General features: G+C 40.0%; 2 protein-coding genes and 1 long non-coding RNA gene across 4 annotated transcripts in view; 2 read left to right on the top strand and 1 right to left on the bottom strand.

Annotated features, from left to right (window-relative positions):
* Positions 1–3,789: 3,789 nt before the first annotated feature.
* The window catches only part of LOC135948174 (inactive dipeptidyl peptidase 10), a 79,448-nt gene continuing 60,967 nt past the window's right edge, over positions 3,790–22,270 (bottom strand). For both annotated transcript variants that reach the window (XM_065497306.1, XM_065497307.1), the window contains 13 exons: positions 15,060–15,134; positions 14,830–14,882; positions 13,946–14,172; positions 12,214–12,401; positions 11,183–11,292; positions 10,994–11,126; positions 9,608–9,840; positions 8,688–9,046; positions 7,023–7,194; positions 6,766–6,960; positions 5,977–6,134; positions 5,715–5,920; positions 3,790–5,252 (listed from right to left, as the gene is read on the bottom strand). In XM_065497306.1, the coding sequence (XP_065353378.1) occupies positions 5,139–5,252; positions 5,715–5,920; positions 5,977–6,134; positions 6,766–6,960; positions 7,023–7,194; positions 8,688–9,046; positions 9,608–9,840; positions 10,994–11,126; positions 11,183–11,292; positions 12,214–12,401; positions 13,946–14,172; positions 14,830–14,882; positions 15,060–15,134 (2,223 nt within the window). In that variant the 3' untranslated portion in view covers positions 3,790–5,138. The remainder of the gene's footprint in view (positions 5,253–5,714; positions 5,921–5,976; positions 6,135–6,765; positions 6,961–7,022; positions 7,195–8,687; positions 9,047–9,607; positions 9,841–10,993; positions 11,127–11,182; positions 11,293–12,213; positions 12,402–13,945; positions 14,173–14,829; positions 14,883–15,059; positions 15,135–22,270) is intronic.
* Positions 8,038–8,638, top strand: LOC135948180 (Kazal peptide Pr13a-like). Its single transcript, XM_065497314.1, has 3 exons — positions 8,038–8,196; positions 8,324–8,470; positions 8,523–8,638. The coding sequence occupies exons 1-3, from the start codon at positions 8,145–8,147 to the stop codon at positions 8,555–8,557; spliced, it is 234 nt and encodes a 77-aa protein (XP_065353386.1). The 5' UTR covers positions 8,038–8,144; the 3' UTR covers positions 8,558–8,638.
* On the top strand, positions 9,751–10,644 carry LOC135948181 (uncharacterized). Its single transcript, XR_010575783.1, has 4 exons — positions 9,751–9,887; positions 9,961–10,116; positions 10,180–10,335; positions 10,396–10,644. It is a non-coding gene; the product is annotated as an uncharacterized LOC135948181 (long non-coding RNA).

The raw sequence follows: 22,270 nt of genomic DNA, 5'->3' as shown, positions 1-22,270 counted from the left end.
GTATTATTTCTGGCACAAGGTTTACCGTAGTTAGAAGTTAGCTTTTACTATTTAAAAAAATTATTTGGCTGCAATTTGTTAATAACAAAACGGAGAAGTTGCTGGAATTCATAACTCATTTTATTGAAATACTTGGAAATTTTATTACTTTGCGTGAGCCTATTTTTACAGCGCACCGCACTTGATCGTTTAAACGTTTTTCAATTTTATGGAAGCTGCTTTTATGGGTACCATTTTATTGTTCCTTGAAAGAGCCCATTTTTAAATTTAAAAACATTTTTACTGCTCTTTTAATTTAGATTGAATTTTCGCTGAAGAAAACAAAACGGCCACCAAAATTAATATTGAGAACCCAATAATTTATACTTTCTAGCGACGCTTTACGCATTGTTAAGGCATTCTTGATAGTAATCAAGAGTGTTAAGTTCGGTAGTCTAATACTGGCTGCCGAATGTCAGAGAAGGTCAAAGGTGACTCGAAATGCTCAAATAGCTCAACGAGCTGCTTAGATTCGCCACTGTAGTTGTTCCCGCACACGCTGGCGTTAACTAATTTTGTGATCTATAGATGTCGCTATTACTGTTTGATAAGCTCTTCTCTTTTACCGTGTGTAATTTTCCTTACTTGACCGCTCACCCTCGCACGCACATGGTCATGTCACCTTTCTCTCTCTCCGGCCGGGAGCACTATGTCGTGCGCATCTTTGATGTTTATATTAATTAATACATGACTCGACGCATTTCCGGAGTAAGCATTCCACATATTATATCTGTGATAATGAATAATTGTTATATCCTCGACTCGCATTATAATGCGTAAATTAATTGTTTCAATAATGACATTCTTTTGTTGTTTTTTTATTTCAATTTAAATTTATTGGACTTATATTAATCAATTATTGTGAATATTTATTTTTAATCTTTCAGTGTTAATTCTGGATTGAATGCTAATACAAAGGACTTAAAGCCTTTCCATTCACGTGGCATGAACCAGAACCCCACAGCACTTTTTCCAGCGGCCTAAGGGACAAATTTCTGGAGTTTCAATTAAGAAAGACGTCGGTGCGGGGAGACGAAAAGATGGCCACATTGGGCCCAAGCTCCTCTGCGGCCACTCGCTCAGGTCCCATGATATCCGCTCACAATCAGCGGTGTCATTGGGACCCTGTGAGCTCATAGATAGCCCACGGGACGTGCTGAGCAGAGGTTTAAAAAATTAGGTTAATATTCATTATACTGAATATAACACTTAAAAGTACGGCTGAAGGTGGTGCAAGTTTTAAAATAAAATCAAAATACACGAGTGAAATAATTTTAAACGAATGACACCTACCGTCCATTAACTGAGCGCAATACAAGTATAATTTGGAAGCTATGTGACTCAATGCAATATACTTAGTTTATAAAGTAATTAAATATTTGCGCTAAATATACTTCAAGCGTAGATATATTAAGTAAGCTAGGCACTATCATAAACGTGTTGTATATATTTGGAATAAATAGCAACACAACAAATTTCAGTCTCATAATTGAAAACGTCGAAAGATAAAATTATCTGACCAATAAATGCAATTGCAGTGCATAGTGCTAACTACTCACACCCACATGTAAGTCTTGCAATCATGATTGCATCGAGTGCTTTGTAATTAGTCTCAAATTTTCCTGTTTGTTTCGTTTGAACGGAATATTTATCTATTCGCATAAATTTAGAAGTTGCGTAATTTGGTCCTTATCGCGTGAACAGGCACAAAGTTCGCGAATAGAGTGCGAATAGAGCGAAGATTATAAAGATGGATCAGCAAAGCTTAATTAATATTGTTGAGGAATATTTTGAAGCAGCAACATGAAGATCTTCGCCATTTTCTTCGCCGTCTTGGCATTTTTCACCGTTTTCAGTTAGTGTAATATTTTAATATTAAATCCTAGTGGACACGTTCTCAATTAAACTTGGATTTTAATTTTTTTTAATGTGATATTGAAACTAATAAACCAGATGTTTTCCCAATGTTTGAAATTTAATAACTTGTTTCCTTTTACGCAGCATCGGCTGACGATAAGTGCGGCGGTACGTGCAGATGCAAAAGGGACGCAGTCAAGCCGTTCTGCGCAAAGGACAGTAACTCGCAGAACAAGCTTACGTTCGAAAATGAATGCAAATTGAAATGCTGGAACTGCCAACGCGGAACAGGTGAGACTTTCCCTTGTAAAATGGAAGGTAAAATAATTTAACTGTTTCGCAGGATTCACTTTCCTTCACGACGGAACTTGTCATTGAAACAACTCGATGACGCAGATCAGCGCGGAAATAAAATATGTTTCTGTGCTGTGCAATAAACAAAAAAGTTTTTTGAAATCTTGTCTTTTGGTTTTAATTTCATGCCAAATAATTTCCAACACTTTCAAACAAATCGCATTGGCATTTCATCTGAAGGTCCAGGGGATGCAGGGATGCCCCTGAGTTCGAAGCCTACGTAGAGCATGCGGACCAGTTTGAACTTGTCCTTGAGCGAGACGATTAGTGCGTGGAGGCCAACCCTGGGAGTCTCGATCACCTCGTGCCCCGTCTCAGGGCTGAGCAGGTACAAGATTCAATACTTATCCTACCGTAGTTAATAGAAGTTAGCTTTTATTTAAAAAACATGGATGCCATTTGTTGATAACAAAATAGAGAATCTGGAATTCGTCACTCATTTTATTGAAATGATGGGAAATTGTATTACTATGCGTGAGTCTTCTTTTACAGCGCACCCCTCACTTGCTCGTTTAAACGTTCTTCAGATTGGTGTAAGCTGCTTTTATGAGAGCCCATTTGAATTCAAAAAAATGTTGTACTGCTAATTTAATTTAATTTAAACACCGAAGAAAACAAATTGTCATGAAAATAAAAATTGAGAACACACAAATTTTCTAGCGATGCTTTACGCAACAATTTAACATTTATTCTGTTTTCTAACCCGTTGGATCGCATTGTTAAGGTATTCCATTATCAGTAGTGTCAAAGCAATGGAAGACATTTGAGCAGTTCGGGGATCAAATACTGGCTGCTCAATGTCACAGATGGAGTGACTCGATCGAAATGCTCAAATAGCCCAGCGGGCTGGGAAGCGCACCGGAATTTCTGTACCAAAGGAAATGTTATGATTCAGGTGAATTCTTGGCATTTGTAGAAAATTTATGATTTTTGTTTGTATTTTTTGTGCATTGCAATTGGGGGGCATATACTGTATTTAGAAACATAACCATATCTATTGTATGAGCTCGCCAAAAGACAATAAAGAGATATAATTAATAGCCACTTGCTGGTTTTCGCACATTTCCAGCGGCTTTAGGAACAAAGATCTAGTGTTCAATAAAAGACCTCGGGTGGAGGGAGGTGAAAATATGGCTACATTGGGCCATCTCGGACCCCGTGATATCCGCTCAGCGGTGTTATTCGGACCCTGTGAGCTCATAGCCCACACTGGACGTGCTTAGCAGAGGTCCAAGAAAAAAGTAAGTACGGCTAAAGTTGGTGCAAGTTTTGAAATAAAACCAAAATACAAAACAAATAATGACACCTCCCGTCCATTAACTGAGCGCAATGCAAGTATAAATTGGAAGCTATGTGACTCAATGAATATTTATGTAGTTTACAAAGTTATTAAATAATTACGCTAAATATACTAAAGGCGTAGATATATTTAGCTAAGCAGTAGGCACCATCATAAAAGTGTTGTATATATTTGGAATAAATAGCAACACTACAAATTTTAGTCTCATTGAAAGGTCTTTGCTTTGAAAGGCCAACAAATCATTTCTTTGCATTATTTTATTGATAAACAATCATCATCCCTATTACAAGCAAATTTCTCTTTTTTTAAGTGAAAACCACTGAAAGACTGATGAGTATATAGTATTTACACATTTACATATGGTTGTCTGCTTCTGTAGGATTTGAGTGGATTGCGTTTAATCAATTCAATGCCATTTTTCCGTCGCTTCGATACATAATAATAACTGAAATAAAAGATTTCACCCTATCAACGATTTTAAAAGTTATATAGAGCTTGATTACAGTTCTCTTTTTAATTGAAATATATTTTCACATCTTTTTTTCAACAGTACTGCCAACATTTTTCATGAAAAATACCTAGGGGACTGGCTAGCCGCGATCGCCCTTGAAAATTGAGATCACATCGATAGTTTTTTACATCCCGTCAGCGCGTCTTTGTGCTTTGAATTTAGAAACGGAGGATGATCTCAATCAGAATCTAACGAATTCGGCTCAAACTATGTTTAACACACTGAACAAACACATAGGTATACATGTAATTAGTCCCGATTATAGCCCTCATGCTTTTCTGCACGACACGAGTGACAAACAATCTGCGCTCTGCCTATACAAATTTGAACATTTGTTGATAACGGTAATTATACAATACCTGCAAAGTTGTAATTATAGTATTTAATTGTATAATAATAGGTCTAGTTTAAAGATGAAAATTGAGTTGTTCGCGATGTATAACCTTTAAAAATATCAATTACAGTATAATCAACATGCTAACGAAGCCCTAGGTTTTATAATACATTTTCTTTTCTGTTACATGTCAATAGCACTTTGTGAGTATTATTGATTCATCCATTACACTCAAGTCTAAAATGTTCTGATTATGAGGCCGATCTGTTTTGAGATTGGTTTCTCATTTGATTCTGACTGGAGATGGGATTGGGAGGAGAGGCTTGTTCAGCAGACGAGTCACATACATCAGGATTCATTTTTACCAAATTAAGCAGCAGTTGCATAATTTTTGTTTAGCGTTTTCAAGTTTTTCTAGCCAAAGAGTTCCAGGAAACTTCAATTTAGAAGAAAAACTGCAATGATTTGTGCATGTCGTCAAGCACCATTTCCTCCCGATCCATTTTTACCACATATATTAAATTCCGACTGACGTGAGATGTTTAAAGAAAACATCAAATGCGAGCGTGAGTACAAAACATTATTTTGATGCACAGCAGCATTAGTAATGGCATGAAACAAACCGCCAGCATGACATACTCCGTTGTTTTTAATGCAAAATGATGAGCTCCTCGGTCTTGAGTTAATTAAATCAGCAGTCGGTGATATTTGTGATATTTCCCACTATCAATGCATTACTTGTTTTACGAGCTGCCAGGGTCATCGTCCAGGCTCAGGCAGTCTCTCAGGTAGTCCTCCATCGACGTGTACGTGTGCTCAATCACACCTTCCAGCATGTGCCCTTCGTCGGCGTAGCTCTGAAAATATTCGTCATGGTTCAACTATGACAAACTTTAAGCAAAATATCAGAGATTTTTTCATAACTGGAATAATGAATAATTATATATGATGAAAATACGACATAACAGTTAAAAGTTCCTTTTAAAGAGTAGTGTCAAAGCCATGTAGTTGCTTTAAATAAAAAATTAACATTTTAATTTAAAACTTAATTTCCTTTGAGTAAATCCACCACTTAAAAAAATAAATGTTAGAATACGACATTATATACCAGGGAAATTCAGTGGAATAACTCTTATTATTGTATTTTTTTCAACTGAGAAGATTAAATAACAAATAAGAAAATAGGAATAAAAGTTGGTATATAATTCTTTAAGGTGCTAAATTTAGGAAATTAACGAATCGAAATCAGGCAGTAAAAATTGTGGAAACTTCATTCTCATGAGAAATTTGAAATATTTTAAAATTAAAAACAAACTAACGTGATATCTGAAAAGTATGCCGGCCTCCGAGAGCGCCCTGGCGAGGGCGACCCCGTGCGAGAAGGGCGTGCTCAGGTCGGCGAGGCCGTGGATGAGGAAGAGAGCGTGATTGGGCACGTAGCGCGCCCGCTGGGTTGCGTCTGCTTCGACGTAGCCCTTGAAGTTCTCGGTGGGCGAGCCGAGAACCTTCTCAGTGAAGGCAGAATCTGCGAAGCATTTAAAATTTCAGTCTAGTAACAATAAATTTGCGCTTGAAACTCACTGTAATGAAGCCAGTCTGTGACTGGAGAAACTGCGATGCCGCACTTAAAAATACTTTGCTGCGTGCCGAGGAGCATGGAGGTGACGTAGCCGCCGTAGCCCCAGCCCCACACGCCTACCCTGGTCTCATCGAGGAAGGGCAGCGTTTCCAGCAAATACCTGCAACATTGGAACACGGCAAAATAAATTTAATATAAAATCATTCCAGGGTAGGATGAAGCAATTTTTAATTTCATTGAAAAAATATTCAAAGAGGATAGATACAGCAAAATCCTGGAAAATCCTTGTTGTCATGAGCTGATCACTTATTATTCAGTTGAAGCCAAAATTGTTCTAAGTAGCACTGTAGATTTTTGAGAAAAATGCTTTTAAAATGTTGAGGACTGTCTCCTTGATTAAAATCTAATTTCATTTCAAAACAAAGAGTTTCCTTAAAAGGTTTCATAATATATGCTGTCGGGCAGATCTCGACGAGAGAAATCAAAATCTACCAAGAAAATCATTGTCACTGTTAAATCTTGAAGAAAATTTGGAATTTTACCGTAGCAAAATTTTAGTAGTGACTACTGCAAAATTTTAGAACAAAATTTTCATCGATCAACTATTTATTGCATCCAAAAACCTATATTGATCCACTTTTATGTACTATAACCAAACTAAAAGAGCACAAAAAATAAAAATCAAATTTCGCTTTGCCTTTTACCTATAGAATATTTTTATAACAATGCAAATTTAGTACATATGTTTCAGATGTTAATGAGACTGGATTGCAGTCAATTTTTGTAATTACCTGAGAACTGTAATATGATCTTGTACTTCAACGCCACCAAGGTGGCGATATAAAGCTTTGGAGGCTCTTCTGCCCTGTCCTCCTGCACCCCTCACGTCGATTCTAATGTAGACGACGTCGTTGCGACTCGACATGTAGGTGCCCCAGTCCACGCTGAACAAGTCCGACACCGCCTGGCTGCCCGGCCTTCCATTTCTAAAGCAAGTAATTGATTTCGTTATTGCGAGCAAGCAGGGGTCGTTCGTGACCAGCATTACACTTCAACTAAAACAGGGAAGGCGGCATCCCGCAACTCTTCTCTCCAACTCGGCGGAAGCAGGAGTTTCACCCTTGCTCTGCAGTTTTGGGGAAGAGGCACCTCGAAGGTTTTTACAGTAGGCAACGCCAGTTGAGCCAGCCTCGATCCTATATCGCCTCCAGATGACACACCTGAAATCCATTTTTAAAACAGTCATACTTTTTGATTGGTAAAATCTGATTTTGTTGATCGTAAGAATGTGTTTCTTTGATTTCTATCGTTTGTAGCGAGGAACAGTTTGACTCTACAGTAAATTAAATAGCCGCAGGTTTTCATTGTAGTACCAAATAAACTAATAATATTCACACAATTAAAAAAATGCTGTTTTAGGGACATTTCATGTACTAAATTTTTTTGTAGTAATATATAAAAATAATTGAAACCGTTGGAAGAGAAAATTGCCTGACCAATAAATGCTATTATTTCAGTGCATCATGCAAACTACTCACACCCACTTGTACATAAGTCTTGCAATCATGATTGCATCGAGTGCTTTGCAATTGATCTCGAACTTTCCTGTTTGTTCAGTTTGATCAGAATATTTATCTGTTCGCATAAATTTAGATGTTGAGTAACTTCCCCTTATCGCGTTAACTGGCGCAAAGTTCGCAAATAGGGGGACAGCGAAGAACCATCCACTGAAGACTCACGGGGTCCATTCCAACTAGCATAATTGTAGCCACACAATAGCAGATTTTTGCGATAATTTGACTTGCCTCCAGCTGCGCAATTTTTTTCAGGGTCGCAGCAGAGATTGTTTGTTTAGGCAGTTGCGCGGCCGGGATGCCTAATGTTCGCATTGTCACGGCAGCGATTTCCGGCCTGTGTGCGTGACACCAACCTTGCCAACTGTTATGTTTACAACGCAAACCTTTACACTTGCCACAATTAACACAGTTCACAGATGCGGTCATTACCTCCAGCCGTGCATAATTTTTCTGTTTTGTCCTTAGATGTTGAGTAATTTCCCCCTTATCGCGTGAACCGGCACAAAGTTCGCGAATAGGGGGGCAGCGAAGAATATAAATATGGATCAGCTAAGCTCAATCAATATTGTTGAGGAAGATTTTGAAGCAGCAACATGAAGTTCTTCGCCATTTTCTTCGCCGTCTTGGCATTCTTCGCCGTTTTCGGTATGTATTTAAATATTAAATCCTAATTGATACTTTCTCAATTAAACCTTTTTAATTTGATTTGTAAACTAATACAGCAGATGTTTTCCAATGTTTTAAATTTGATAATTAATTTCCTTTTACGCAGCATCGGCTGATGAAAAGTGCGGTGGTAAGTGCAGATGCACCAAGGACGCAGTCAAGCCATTCTGCGCAAAGGACAGCAACTCGCAGAACAAGCTTACGTTCGAAAATGAATGCAAATTGAAATGCTGGAACTGCCAACGCGGAACAGGTAAGACTTTCCCTTGTAAAATGGATGGTAAAATAATTTAACTGTTTCGCAGCATTCACTTTCCTTCACGACGGAACTTGTCATTGAAACAACTCGATGACGCAGATCAGCGTGGAAATGAAATGTGTTTCTGTGCTTTGCAATAAACAAAAAACCGTTTGAAATCTCGTCCTCTGGTTTTAATTCCACCGCTTTAAAAAAATCACTGGCATCTCACCTGAAGGTCCAGGGGATGCAGGGTTGCCCCTGAGTTGGAAGCCTACGTAGAGCATGCGGACCAGTTTGAACTTGTCCTTGAGCGAGACGAGGGGTGCGTGGAGGCCAGCCCTGGGAGTGCCGTGGCCCTGGCACTCGATCACCACGTGCCCCGTCTCAGGGCTGAGCAGGGCCGAGAAATAGGTGCAGTTTTCGTATTGGTGCTCCGTTTGGCCCAGGCGGCACGTCAAACAGCGCGGCTCCAGACGACGTGCCTCTAGGCTCATGTCCAGGCTGTTGCTGGCCGCTGATAAACCGGGGTCAGGGGCCACGTAGAGGTGACGCTGACCCGGCCCGTTTTCAGAGGTGCCCAGATAGTATCTGGAATTAAGAGACGAATTGATGACTCAATTTTGGCTTTTTCTGAAGCTTGCTGTTTATTCATGTCTATATCCTTTTAAATGAATTTCATGGGTATCATTTTCTTATTTGCACAAATTCTTGTTTTCACCTGGATGTTACCGACAAATGTAAATGTAGTTATTGTAATGCTGATCTGTACAGTATGTACCACATTCTTGATTGTCCTTTAAAACCTTTGACTTTAACCAAAGCTGCCTCATATAAATGCTGGAAATAGTTGTACGCCGTTGGCGTTTAATAAATATTCTAAAAAAAAAAAAAAATTAATTTTTATTGCATGGGTAGACGAATAATTAAATAAATTGTTTAAATATTTGAGACATTTTTGACAGTCCTATATTTCAATTGAGATGCTGAATTTCATTTTATTTATTCAGTATTAATTTTTACTTTGAGCAAATTTCCTCTCAATAATAATTATTCACTCGTCATGAAAGCACACCATGAAAAGGTGTATGTGAATAAAACTAGATCACAGTTTTGAGGTAAAAAGTGGGAATCTCGGGCATTGAGACTCACACTAAGTGAGCAGCAGTGTGCCAGCCGACAATCCGCTCGACCTCGTGCCGGCCGTGACTAATGACCGCGAGTCGCTGCGGCGGAGCCAGGCTGACGTGAGTGATGTGAGTAAAGTAGTCGGCGGCGCCCTCCTGCACCGGACACAGCAACAAAAGGCTGCTACCGTCGGCCGAAAATACTGGCGACGGCTCCACGTCCACCCAAGACGACTCCAGAGCTCGCTCAATATGAACCTAGACAGTTAAAAATGAGAATTGAATTTAAAAAAATAAGATAAGAGGTAAAGTTTAAAAAAATGTTACTTCGCTAAACAAAAATATTAAGTTTTATTCATCAATATTTTCTATCTCTAGATTCATAATTAGGACTCCCCCTCCAAATTTCGTAGAGGTCATTTGATCCGAGGCGAAAAACAGAGCAACGTGAATTTTTATGTAAGAAGCGCTATAGCAGCAACATGAAATTCTTAACGATATTCTTTGTTATTGTCACTTTCTTGGCTGCCTCCAGTGAGTAAAACTTTTCCAATTTACGTGGAAGTAGAAGGAAAGCCTAATTTTTTTCTTTCACAGCGTTTTCAAGAACCGATCCATGCGCTCGCAAGTGCGGCTGTATTTTTCTAAAGGAGCCAAAAGTGCCTTTCTGCACGGAAGACGAGGTCACAAAAAACCATTATACGTTTGAATCTCCGTGCTGGGTGCAGTGCATTAACTGCAAAAACAAAACTAGTAAGCGTAGTATAGGGTTCAATATTTTAATGGGTTTTTAAATTAAATTGTATTTTTCAGAGTACAGCTTTCTTCACGATGGCGCATGCTAACCGGCGGTCATGTGAACTGTTCCAAAACTGGCTTTATTTCTGCCGTCTGTAACTACCGTTTTTCAAATTAAATTTCTCTATTTTTTTTTGTTCTAACGCTTCTTTCATCAAAAGAGGCAAAAATTAATCTTTTCTCCTTATCTGTACATTTTAAAAATTAACCAACCATTTGTAATTTGCATATTGCATGAATTTTTTAGCTTTGTTTAATAAAAAAGTAAAAAAAATTGAATTGATTTTCCTTTCATGAAAGAAACAATCAAATATTGAGAGCAGCTCAAATATTCATGAGCTTTTGAATGTTTTATTAATTTTCATTTATTCTTGGTTCAAATTCAATTACTTGCATTTCTTTTAACTAAAATATCGCAAAAACATTTTTAATTTGCTCACGGCCCATAGAAAGAAAGCTGTACATAAATAATTATTAATTAAATGTCACTAAAATGAATCAAAATTAGATCTATGAAAAATCGGATTGCTAAATCTGACGAAGTGTGTGTAATTTGGGCCTGACTAATAGTGTACCACTTGTAGCGTGTGCATAGTTGGGCCATTTAAATTACCTCGTGGCAGGTCCAATTCTGATCCTGGTGGCAAGTTGTGACCACGCTCAAGTTCTGCGCCCGATTCATCCAGGTGACAGTGATAAAGTCGTTGGAGTCGCCGACCCAGTCCGCCGCCGTGATGTAGAAATCTCTACACAGCCGAATGTGATTAAACAGGCCGCAGGCAATTAATACGGCGCTCCTTACGTGTCATTGAGCTCGAGCGGCGGCACCACCTCCCACTTGGTCGTTGCCGTTTGGTTGCCGCCCTCCAGGTCCAGAACGAACAGCCGCACGTCGGGGTTGCTCGAGCCTGGCTGAAACGTACACAGACAAACGGCCGTTTAGTGCGAAAATTCGAGTCACGTGTGGAATTTATTTCGCTGCTCGCCCATTCCGTCTGCGCCTCCGTCTCCAGTGTGCGCCTCAACGGTGAGAAGGATTTTTTGTTTTCGTACGAGGGAAGGAGGAAAAGAAAGCGAACTGGTGCACTGTCAAAACAAAAATCGCGTTTTTTCTGCAGAATCACCGCAAACGGTTTGTAAATTGGCCGAGGAAGAGAATTAGCCGTGGCAAAGTGTCTGCGTGCGTGAGTGCCATTACCACTTGGACAAAAAAGAGTGACCACTTCCGAACCTCTTTAGGGCAAAATGGACACCGCGTCGATTGCAAACTGCTCTGTTTTAGCAACCTGTCACGCTTTTTTCTCTCTCCCTCTCGCTTCTGCATGGGAGCGAGATTGAGAGCCAGTTTGTTCGCAGGCACTATGATGCTTTTCTTTTCGATGGCTTCCGACCAAAACACGGTGTCAAAAAAGAAATGATTTGTTTGTAGATAAAGAGCTGAGTCTGCCCAAAAACAGTAGTTTTAAATAGCACCTCAGTTTGCTACTACAATTAAAAGATTAAATTTTATTTCAAAACTAGACATGAATTATGGTTAGGAAAGTAATTAAAGCTACACAATTTTTCTGAAATTGTTGAAATAATAAATTATATATATCTGTATAGATTTCAGACTAAATACGAGCCGATCCGATCAAAATCCTTGAAGAAGAACCTTTTGAACTTCGAAAAACCGAAGGTCCCAAGGGGCGCAAGCCTCTTGTTTGTTGAAATAATAAATGAAATATCTCTGCACAGATTCAAGTTTTTTATCTAATCATTTTTCTTCACTTGTGTGCGTGTTTTCTCTATTTAAATTTAAGTTGTTTATTGAAAAACCATTTGTTCACTTACCGTGGGGTAGTGCACTGTTCTGGAAGAAGGAAAGGTTGCATCGGTTGCCCCGGCAGCGCCCTGCGAGGGTCCCATCCACGGCACCTGCAGCAGGCGCACGCCCGTGTCGTTGAACGTGGCGAAGAGCAGCCTGGAGCCATCGACGCTGCTCCACACAGCCTTTTCACTGTCGCCCAGCAAGCCTTCCTCTGCACCAAATGACAGAAAGCAATCAGTCTCCCTCGCGCAGCAAATTCCATCAACTAATCGGATCTAAAAACGCATTCCGGTGGAAATGTCCGAAAACCAGTGGCGGAACTGGATTTCTCGGTGGCCAATTTAAAAGGAAGAAAGAGGAATATTTCTCAATCATTTGTAGGCCGAGCAAAATTAATTTTTGACATTATTAATTATTAGTTGTAGTCAGTTCTGTTTTACACAAATTATCTATTGGCGTGCGGAGAGAATGTGCTGCAGTCAATAAATTTGATTTAGGTGATTTGAAGAAGAGTGTTAACGCCACTGAACCAGCGATTGACGAGCCATAGAGACGACACGCCGTCGTTGATAACCGGGCGGATGGCGTGCCAACACGCAATACCCGGCAATAAACCAAGATTGAGGATCTAGTGGCACAAAAGTGCTCGAGTAACACACAATGCATGCACTTCTAGAGGGTAGTTGATTATTTGCCATTCGTGGCAGGTCAGTTCTAGATCACGGATAGTAGGACGCTGGCTTCATTTCAATTATTTTCTGGCCGTATTTTGAAACTAATACTGGATTCCAGTACTTAATTTCATATATATCATATTTATTTACTCTGGTAAGCATATTTTCTGTTATCCTTATCCCTAATTATTTTTAATTGCAGCCATCTTGGCGCATAGCACTCAAGGGAGCTGCAAGCTGGCCGTTTCGCACACCCTTCGCGCCTTAAAGTGGACGCAGTTGGGGCAGGTGAGCTAGTTTGCAGAAGCCATCCACCCCATAAAAAGTTATTGGCGGGAGTTTCTTGGGTGGGGCCGCCACCGCGTGCTAACCCTAGCTGCTCGCTTGTGTCAGAAAATATTAAAAGTTATGGATCCTTTTATCTCCGGCGGCCGAGGCAGTTGGCTCTTTCATAATAATTTACCTGTCCGCCTGCGCTGTGCGCGTAGAAAGAAAAATGAAAGTAGGCAACACGCGCGCCACGCGGCCTCTGCCAGTTGCATATGTAGCTACCTCGGCGGCATCTGGGTCTGGCCGAAATTTAACAAGCGCCCGGGCGCCGGACTGGACGTAAAAACGTCGGCTTAGTGACTTTTTCTTTGCTCTGCCACACTGGCACAACGAATCTTTATGGCCCAATTCTTGGTGGGGAAAACTTTTGGCCCTTTCTTCGCCGGAATAACTATACTAGTCTGATCGCACTAAACCTGAACGGCGCGCAGCTAAATAAACCATTTTCCTGTTTGTGCAAATTGAGATTCTAATGAAAAAAACGCTCGGAAAACTCATTAAGTGAAATGCTCATCCGGAGAGAGATTAAAAGACGGCACTCTCTCTTTGAAGAGACTTTAAAAATGTTCCCCGAGTCCTTGAGCACGTGTGTTATTCAAAGGGCCGTAGCACTCATTAAGCCAAATAACGCGATCTAGCTGCCAACGTCAGCCCATCATAAATCTTCTTGTCGGCTAATCAAAAAAGAAAAGCGAACGAATTCGCGTCGGCGTCGGCACAGAAAAGATATTAATCTGGGTATCGGACAGACCTTGGTAGAGCCAGTTTGGCACGCCGTTGTAGAACTCGCCGGGCACCCCGCTGGCCGTCAGCCGAACCTGTGGTTTGGCGGGGGCGGCCGGGGGGATGGGGGTGCGTTGCAGGTACAAGTCGTTGTCGTGAACCAACAGCAACGACGTCGTGTTGCCCACCCACGAGGCGAACTGGAGTCGGCTGTGCGTCGCGGCGCCCGGCTTCAACCGGATCGGCAAGTGGTGGCTGCGGCCGAGACCAAACATTTGCTTGATTCGATTTCACATATGCGAGACATTCCTTCATGTTTACATTGCTTTTTTTAAAAAAAGTTATTGTTTTCAAGGAATAAATTGGAATCCAAAACACAGGAAATGCGTTATATTGGAATTTAGATCTCAATGCATGCTCCTAAAATATTTTAAATGATAATAATCACAAAACAAATATTAGTATTTTTTGCAATGAGGGTACTAATCAAAGAGATTTTAACGAATTTCCCGAATTTAATAAATTATTTATTCCAAAAATTCGCTCCCATCCTAATTAAGATCAGAGCGGATAATACTATATAAATTTAGCAATTTATAAATTTCCATCAATTATCTCGTGTATTTTAATTTTTAATATTTGAAATTTTTTACTCATCACTCTTTTAAAGACCAATAAGTGAACCCTATCACAAACAATTTCTTTTCGCATTAGAGAGACTTGATTTATTGCACCTCATTTCAGAACTTCTCTGAGCCAGAACCAAACTAATCCTCTCAAGTAGTGCTAGGCTTCTGTATTATCTGCGTTTCAATCTACACAAGATAAGAAAACGTTCTCCGAAAAAGTGACATGAAGAAAAGTCCCGATTCTCATCAGGGGGAAAAGTTTTTCGTCGGAAAAGGCTCTTACTCGTTGAATACGTCGTACACAGTGTAGAAGGCGGTGAACGTGTGCTGGAAAACCTGTGGATTAAAACCAGCTTGAGAAAAGTAGACGTCAGCAGTCGGAGAGATTTGAGAGAATATCAGCAGTCTTTGCAGTCGGATTGTTTGGCTTCTTATGTACAGTCAGCGTGAATCGAATGGAAACTATGGCAACTGTGTTTTGCTTGGGCTGTGGGTGAAGAGCGTTTGACTTACGGGTTTGACGTTGTGGCGAAAGAGAACGTATTTTCTGTCAGCAGACACTTGGTATCCTTGCACGTCTAGTTGTCTCTGAAACAGACAAGCAGGCCAAATAGAATCTCTGTTCTATTCAATCTAGTCCATCAGCGTGGAGATTTATTTCCACTGCAAATGTTTTTATAAATACGGCTAATTTTTTTCATAACACAAGCTTTTACAATAAAAAAATTGCTCAACTTTATTTATCAAAGATTGACAGCTAAGAGAAAGTAGTTTTAAAAATAAATCAGACGTTCTCGCACTGTGCTGGGGCTGTTCCGGTCCCTCAACCCTCATCACAAAGATTTTCCCTCAAAAATCATATCTATATATACCACAGAGGATTCTGAAACCCCTATTTTAGCCGCCTATTATGTGTGAGTAGAGTCTTTTGCAGTTAACAATAATCTCTTATTGGTTCCTGTGTTCTAATTTTTTTCTAACTTTTTTTAATTAACCTAAATATTGACTTTTCCTTGATGTAGGATTCATTGACACGCTCCCAGCCTTAGACACAACAAATTAACTACCACAGCGATGTGCTCTTAATCAACCCCATCCCCCAGTTTATCTTAAAACAAACATCAGGCTTTTCAGTGTCTCAACAGGGCGTGGAACACACGCCAAGGAGCGGCGCAGATCATTATTAGACGACCATGCAGCGATGCCCGGCAGCGTCCCGGGCGCACATTCACTTCATTAGGCCGGCCAACCGCCTGAATAAGTGTGCATAAAGGAGCAGGCATGCAGACGTTTAATTTGCGGCGAAGCAGCAAATTTCAAGTCGTGTGTTTGCGGCGTAGGCCAGCTGCCTCCTCGCAAGCGGCCAAAAGACTCCTTGCTCCGAGGGGTGGCGGGGAAAGACGGATGAGGGTGTTTTAAACGAACCGCTCGGCGCTCAGTGGCGTCACTTCTTCTGCTTCTTTAGATTATCGGAAAGGTAATGAATTTGCTCTTTATATGGTAGGTCAATTAAATTATACGAGTTATACATAAGGAACAAGAAAAAAATCTTGAAATTGCAAAAAAAAATTATGATTTAAAATATCAACCACAGAGGTGACAGTTTTGTCTAATCTTGGGGTGAGAAATGTATATTAGCTGTCTGGGTGGGAAGTCATAACGAGTCAAATGGTGTGCAGTTTTTGTAAATCTATGCGAGACTTGGAGTAAAGTGTCTTTTTTCGTTCGGAGACTGACAAAATAAAAACAAATGTGTCAAGTAAATATCGAGTTCTAACAGTCATAATTAAAAAACTTCATACTGTTCGACTCTTCTTCACATCTTTTGAAGCGCTGAATATAAGTGGTTAACGGGCCCTAAACACGCGACTCCGTTGTGCAGTGAGGTGCGAACAATAAAAAAGTGAAACAATATTCTTTTTTAAGGGTGCAAAAAAGTGGTTGAAGGGTTGGCACCCTTATACTGCTTCGGCTATCTAGGGGAGATTAGGACGAGACTAATGGTTTTTAACTGTTCTAAATCCGACTCTTAGAAGCTGAGATTTGGGCGTTTAACCCTTTTTTGTAAGCAAAAAGTATAGTTTTTTTATTTGAAGTTATAAAAACACCACTCCAGAGTTAGACATTACTTTTAACTAATTTTTTAAGCTCTACAAAATGACAATGTCCAAACTCTAATTTTTGGTGGCCTTTATTTCAAAATTGAACCTTCCACTCGAAAAGCTGACTTTACAGTGACCTAAATCTTTGAGGCTGTTTGGATTGACAAGATGAGTTCAATGGTTTCCGAACTTTTGTTCCACAACCAACTTGAACACGTGTTACGTCTTACTCGAAATCCCGAAATTTTTACATTGAAATGCCCGTAAAACCCGCAAAAAAATGGGAAATTTAACAGTTTTTACGGTCATTTGGGGCAAAATTATGGCACACAACTTTCTGCTGCTTTTAGAGAATCATGAGACTATTTATCACCATGAGAATTAATTAATATTTAAAGGAGGAGTCACGCCACTGAAACATAGTCGAACAATGCGTTCTTCCCTAATCACGCGAGGCAAGGCAATGATTTCTGTTTGTCAAGCGCGTTGTATGGCGCGTTCTCGCCCTCGGTTGAAATAATGCAACGCATGTTTGAAGAGCGTCGTCTCTGCTTTGCAGATCTCGGCCGGGTGACATGCACGACGCAAATTGAGCTCCGTGCTCGGAATGTTTTCGCACTGCTGCTCTGAGGGGCTTTACAGCGCGCGACCCAGGGGAAATTTTGCTCGCGCCTCTCGCGGAATCAAAGTCTCGTTTGCAGATGATATCAGAAAAGAAAACTAATGCGGCGTGAAAAGGTGAGCCTTTGCTCACATTCTTGGCACCGTGCATGCTTAGGTTAAAGAAGAGGCAGGTGCGATAAATGGAAAGTGAACAAAAAGAAATACATATTATTCGGCTCTAATGTGTGTTGCACGCATATTTTGCGTTTAATAAACCAATGATCCGCAATAAAATCATTTTGAATGTAAACCATTAATTAATATTCGGCTCTAATTGTAAGCTAATTTATTGAAGTTATTCAAACTTGACGAGCCTTTGGTAATTTAATGACCGTCATGCATTCGCTGGCTGTGAAGACGGATTCCCGCTCTTGATTATGTGCAACAAAAGGCAACACAAGAAGCCTAAAGTTCTACAATTCTGGCAGGCCCAGCCGAATAAGCAGTGTCTATTCAGCCGGCGCACACCCACCCGAACCCTGCAGCATGAATTTAGCACATCAAAGGGTGAGTAAACGGGTGGCTGAATTCGGAGAACGCTGCTCAAGGGGCTCGCTTTACTTTGGAATTCGAAAGGGACTAGGGTTGGGGACTTGCTGGCACCGCATGCAGCTAATGGGTCACGCTGCAAGCACTATTATGGTCCAAATTCCATCATTGCTTTGTAACCAAGAAAATCGATGAATTGATTTTTCTATCGTTCAGCAAGCTGGACCCAGAAAGTTAATCCAGGAATTTCATTTAATTTTTTTCTCTTCGAATTTTCACTATTAGCTGATCATCCTGAATTCATTTTCCGCGCAGAGTAGAGCCATCCAGTCTATTTAAATTTAAAGATTTACAAATGCGTGTGTATTTCTTTCTATTTCTGCTGTTTCTTAAATGGGAAAGACTATTTATTTATTATTAGTGGCTCTTCAAGACTGAGGCGCCTGCTGGAGCCGAAACATGTCAAGAAATATAAAATCTCAACACATTGTATTATTATATATTTTTAAAGAAGAATATTCGTTTAGAATTTTTGGAAGTCCAGCCAATTCAGAAGAATTAACAGCTGGTGCTTAAACAGCTGCACAAGGCCGCATAATTAATACAGCTGAGTAAAAAGCATTTTCATCCAATTTAAATTAGTCCTGATAATGCTAATGCCAACAAGGATGTAGTTTTCAATTTTAATTATGCAACGTGAGCTCTGTTTTTTATTCCGCTATGTATTTCGGATATCCGCGAATTCAGATTCTGCACCTAGGTCGTGTTCCACTAACATAAAATTGGGAGCTCAGTGAAGTTTCAAAATATCAGCTTTGATAGAACAACCATGTCAAACCAACCAGTACAAAAAGATATCTATTTGCTGTAGCATTACGATAAGTAGCATTAGCTCTCCTCAATGCAATACCAGACTCAACCAACAAACGCGAGAAGGAATTTAATCCTGCCACAAGTAAACAACGCATTTTGCTCAAGAAAAGACAACAATCTGGCTGAACAATCGTCAAACTGAGTTTAAGTCAGTACATCTGATTAGCATCTCTGCGCAAACAAACACTGCATGAAACGGACGAGCCACTTGAGGAAGCAAGCAAAATGCACATACACACACACACCATATACAGCTGGCTCAGCATGTCAGAGATGCACAAAGCATTTCTCTCTCCGCGCTGCTTGAATAGACCGGGATTAGCTTTAATTACAATAGAATTTATATGCATTAGGCTGTCTCTCACAATTCTGGGTCACATTTGTACGATGGAGCGAGCGAGACGACTAACTACACTAATAATGCTCCAACGTAGACCATTGAGAGAGCGCATCTTGTGTTCATTTGAGTGCATCCAGCTGCTTGAATCAGTCGCATCGCCAACACATTTTCTCAATTGGATACTCTGATTTCCTCGTTAAAGATCATGACTGATTCAGACAATTTTAGGACTTTTATTCTCAGAAAAAACCTTTCTCTAATTTTTATAAATAGAAAAACCCCGAGTTAAGCATCGATAAAAATGAATGGGAGATAAATTTTGACATTCTGCTTCGCTATTTTATATTTTCATATCAAATCAAATTCATTCATTGGCATTTTCGACCAAAACCTTTGAGAAATTTCAGTTTCATTTGACTATTTTTAATTAAAGCTGAAGTAGAATTAAAAAAGGGTCGAAGATTTTAGATGGAATAAACGTTTATTGATTCATTATTCACTTTAGAAACTTCTATTGAGTAGATTTTCTGTTAAGAATTCACATCTGAATTTTAAAACCATAATATTCCCCGTTCGCTCATTGCGCTAAACCATTCCACTATTAGGGTCAGTGAAGGTTTGAGTTTGTATTTTACAGCGATGCCTGCTAAGGGCAAATGCATGCAATTCAGTTGGCGCACTCTGATGACGAGTGCTAGGCAAACTGGCTTCCTGCACCGGGAGTTCCGCCACCGACCAACCAACTGGTTTCCACTTTCCACGGCGTACGAGAGAGAGAGAGAGAGAGAGAGAGAGAGAGAGAGAGCTGCGCGCAATCTGCATTTGTAACGCTTTTGGAGCAACTTGCTTAGCCATGCTGCTGTTAGCCTTTTGTTGGAAACTTCCTGCTTGTCCTGATTTTCCTCTGCCGTTCGACATTACGATGTGAACAGGAACCGGACAGTTTAGATCACACAATGCGGGCTCCACGTGTCTCTGCTCGTAGACGTCGTGTTGAGGTACAATAGTCTTTTGTTCTTGATAGTTCGCATGCATTTTCATTTCAGTGTGAATTATTGCGGTTGAGAAAGCACCATTGATTGAAATTCAATGGGCATGGGCAGGCCATATCGCTGGCAGTCACGAACTCGGACAATATCCTATGTTTCCCTTTAAATTTGGACTGAGGTGAACAGTTTTTTCAAACTAGTTTAATTATGATTCAATGTATTTTTAATTCGTTATCGCCCTTTTTATTGAAGAGCTTTCAAAGTATATGGAACAAAAAAATCATATTATGCAAACTCTTGGTAGAGAGGTCACGCAGGTTGCATAATCAGTAAAAGAATTCATTCCAGCAACCTATCGAGCTCAACATAACGTATCAGACATTCTTGAAATGTAAGCACCGGTAAGCACAATATAAAATCAATCAAATACTGCAGTAAATCTTACTCATTCGGATATGCACAATCTTCTCCCATAAATTCCGGAATTCCAAGTTTCAATAAATTTAGGTCTGCACGCGAGGAATGCGACACGTTTCTTTGTGAGCATTTTAACAGAATTTTCACGATTTTCCTTGCGAACGCACACGCACACAAAGACCCGCCATGAATATTTCTTTTCGGCAAACTCAAACAGTGCCAATAAACTATTTATCGATTTTTTCCACTGCGGGGGAAAATTGAAAAACGAAGAAATACTTTCCTTTGACACGAAAGAGAGGCAGCCACCGTTAACTTTCTCTATTCGCAGTAGCAGCAGCGCTTGCTTACATTTTGCCTTTGTGAGAAAATATTATTACTGCCAACGGCAGTTTCCTTATCAAGCAGCACAAGTAGCAGCATCTTGTAATCATTGCGAAGCACATTGCGGAATTCATTATTTTGACACTAAAAACGACAAGCTTGCGAGCATGAGAGGGTAATATATGAAAACATTTTCTTCAGGGCTTAACAATAACATTCCTCTTTAAAAAAGGTCGATCCTAAAAATATATTTTCCAACTAAGAAAAATATAGAACTATAAATGGACAAATTTTCTTGGTTCTTAATGCAAGTTTATTTAACTTCAAATTGATTCAAGATTCACGTTTTGCAAAAATTGACTTTTTTGCACTCCCCTCAATTTAAAGCAGTGGAGTAATCTAGACAAATAATAATCCTCTACCCTGCCTCGGCCTACTGGGGCTAATACATGTATATTCCGCGTCAGTAAGGTTGCGGGCTGGCGCGTACGTATATATACACCGTGTGTGTATAGCTCAGCAAATGCAAATTGTTTCGATGTCTTTATAGCCTTCAATTTAAGCACTCCCGCTAGAATGCATAATGAGAGAGTATATTGAACGCCTCCACCGGCGCCAGGGCAAATTTATTCTATGCACCTGCCTGCTACACCTTCCAGCCTATGCTGAGAATTCACCAATTTATGCTGGAAATTATGGCGGAAATATTCAAATTTTCACCGTTACAAGAAAATTGCCGCCAGCAAAATGAGTTATTCTTTTTAATTATTTCTCAGAGCAGATACGGAGCAATATGAATGAGGGATGGGGGCGAGACGGAAAACGCCTTATGCCTTTCAACCTGCTTGAGTGCTACACCGTAATTTGCATCTTTTAGTCATTCTATTAATTCAATCAAGATTTCCGTGTGGCAAGAATCTGCTTAAGAACGTCTAATTAGTTTTTGGGGTGAGTTTTTTTTTGCGACCGAGTGCTGTGCTTTTTGAATGGTCTAGATATAATTTAGATTTTTATAGACGAAAATACGAAAAATTTCCTCACTATTTTTAGATCCAAGGCAAAATTATACACGTTGTATAATCGGATGAAAGGATTAACTGGCATAATACACCTAGAGAGATTAACTAGAAGAAGCTAGATTCCTTTATGGGTGTGCACCCAGCGATACAAGTGAACAGAGTGGCAATAGCGGGAAGGCCGACAGAGCGCAAAATTGCCGGGTTAAACGGCATTTTTCCCTAAATCAATTTGTCTCCGTGGCGGAGAGATAAACGATCCCACCGAGGCTGAAATTGTGTTTGAGCCGGTGCCTGCTCCACTCTGCGTGAACTGATGGGTGGATGCTGACACACACACTTTCCATTTCTTTCGCTCACAGAAGAGGCTTCCAAGGTATTAATCAGGATTAACTTGATCAGCTTTAGATCCGATCATTGGCTTTGAGCCCGTACCGTGACATAAATGTCAAATTTATGTTTGTTTGGAAATTGTTTTCTATTTAGCCTTTAAATGCTTCATCAAATTGAT

The sequence above is a fragment of the Cloeon dipterum genome, chromosome 1 (assembly GCF_949628265.1).
Source record: "Cloeon dipterum chromosome 1, ieCloDipt1.1, whole genome shotgun sequence".
Classification (NCBI taxonomy): Eukaryota; Metazoa; Arthropoda; class Insecta; order Ephemeroptera; family Baetidae; genus Cloeon; species Cloeon dipterum.
The sequence above is the reverse complement of the archived record's forward strand: the minus strand, read 5'-3'. Positions and strand labels throughout refer to the sequence as shown.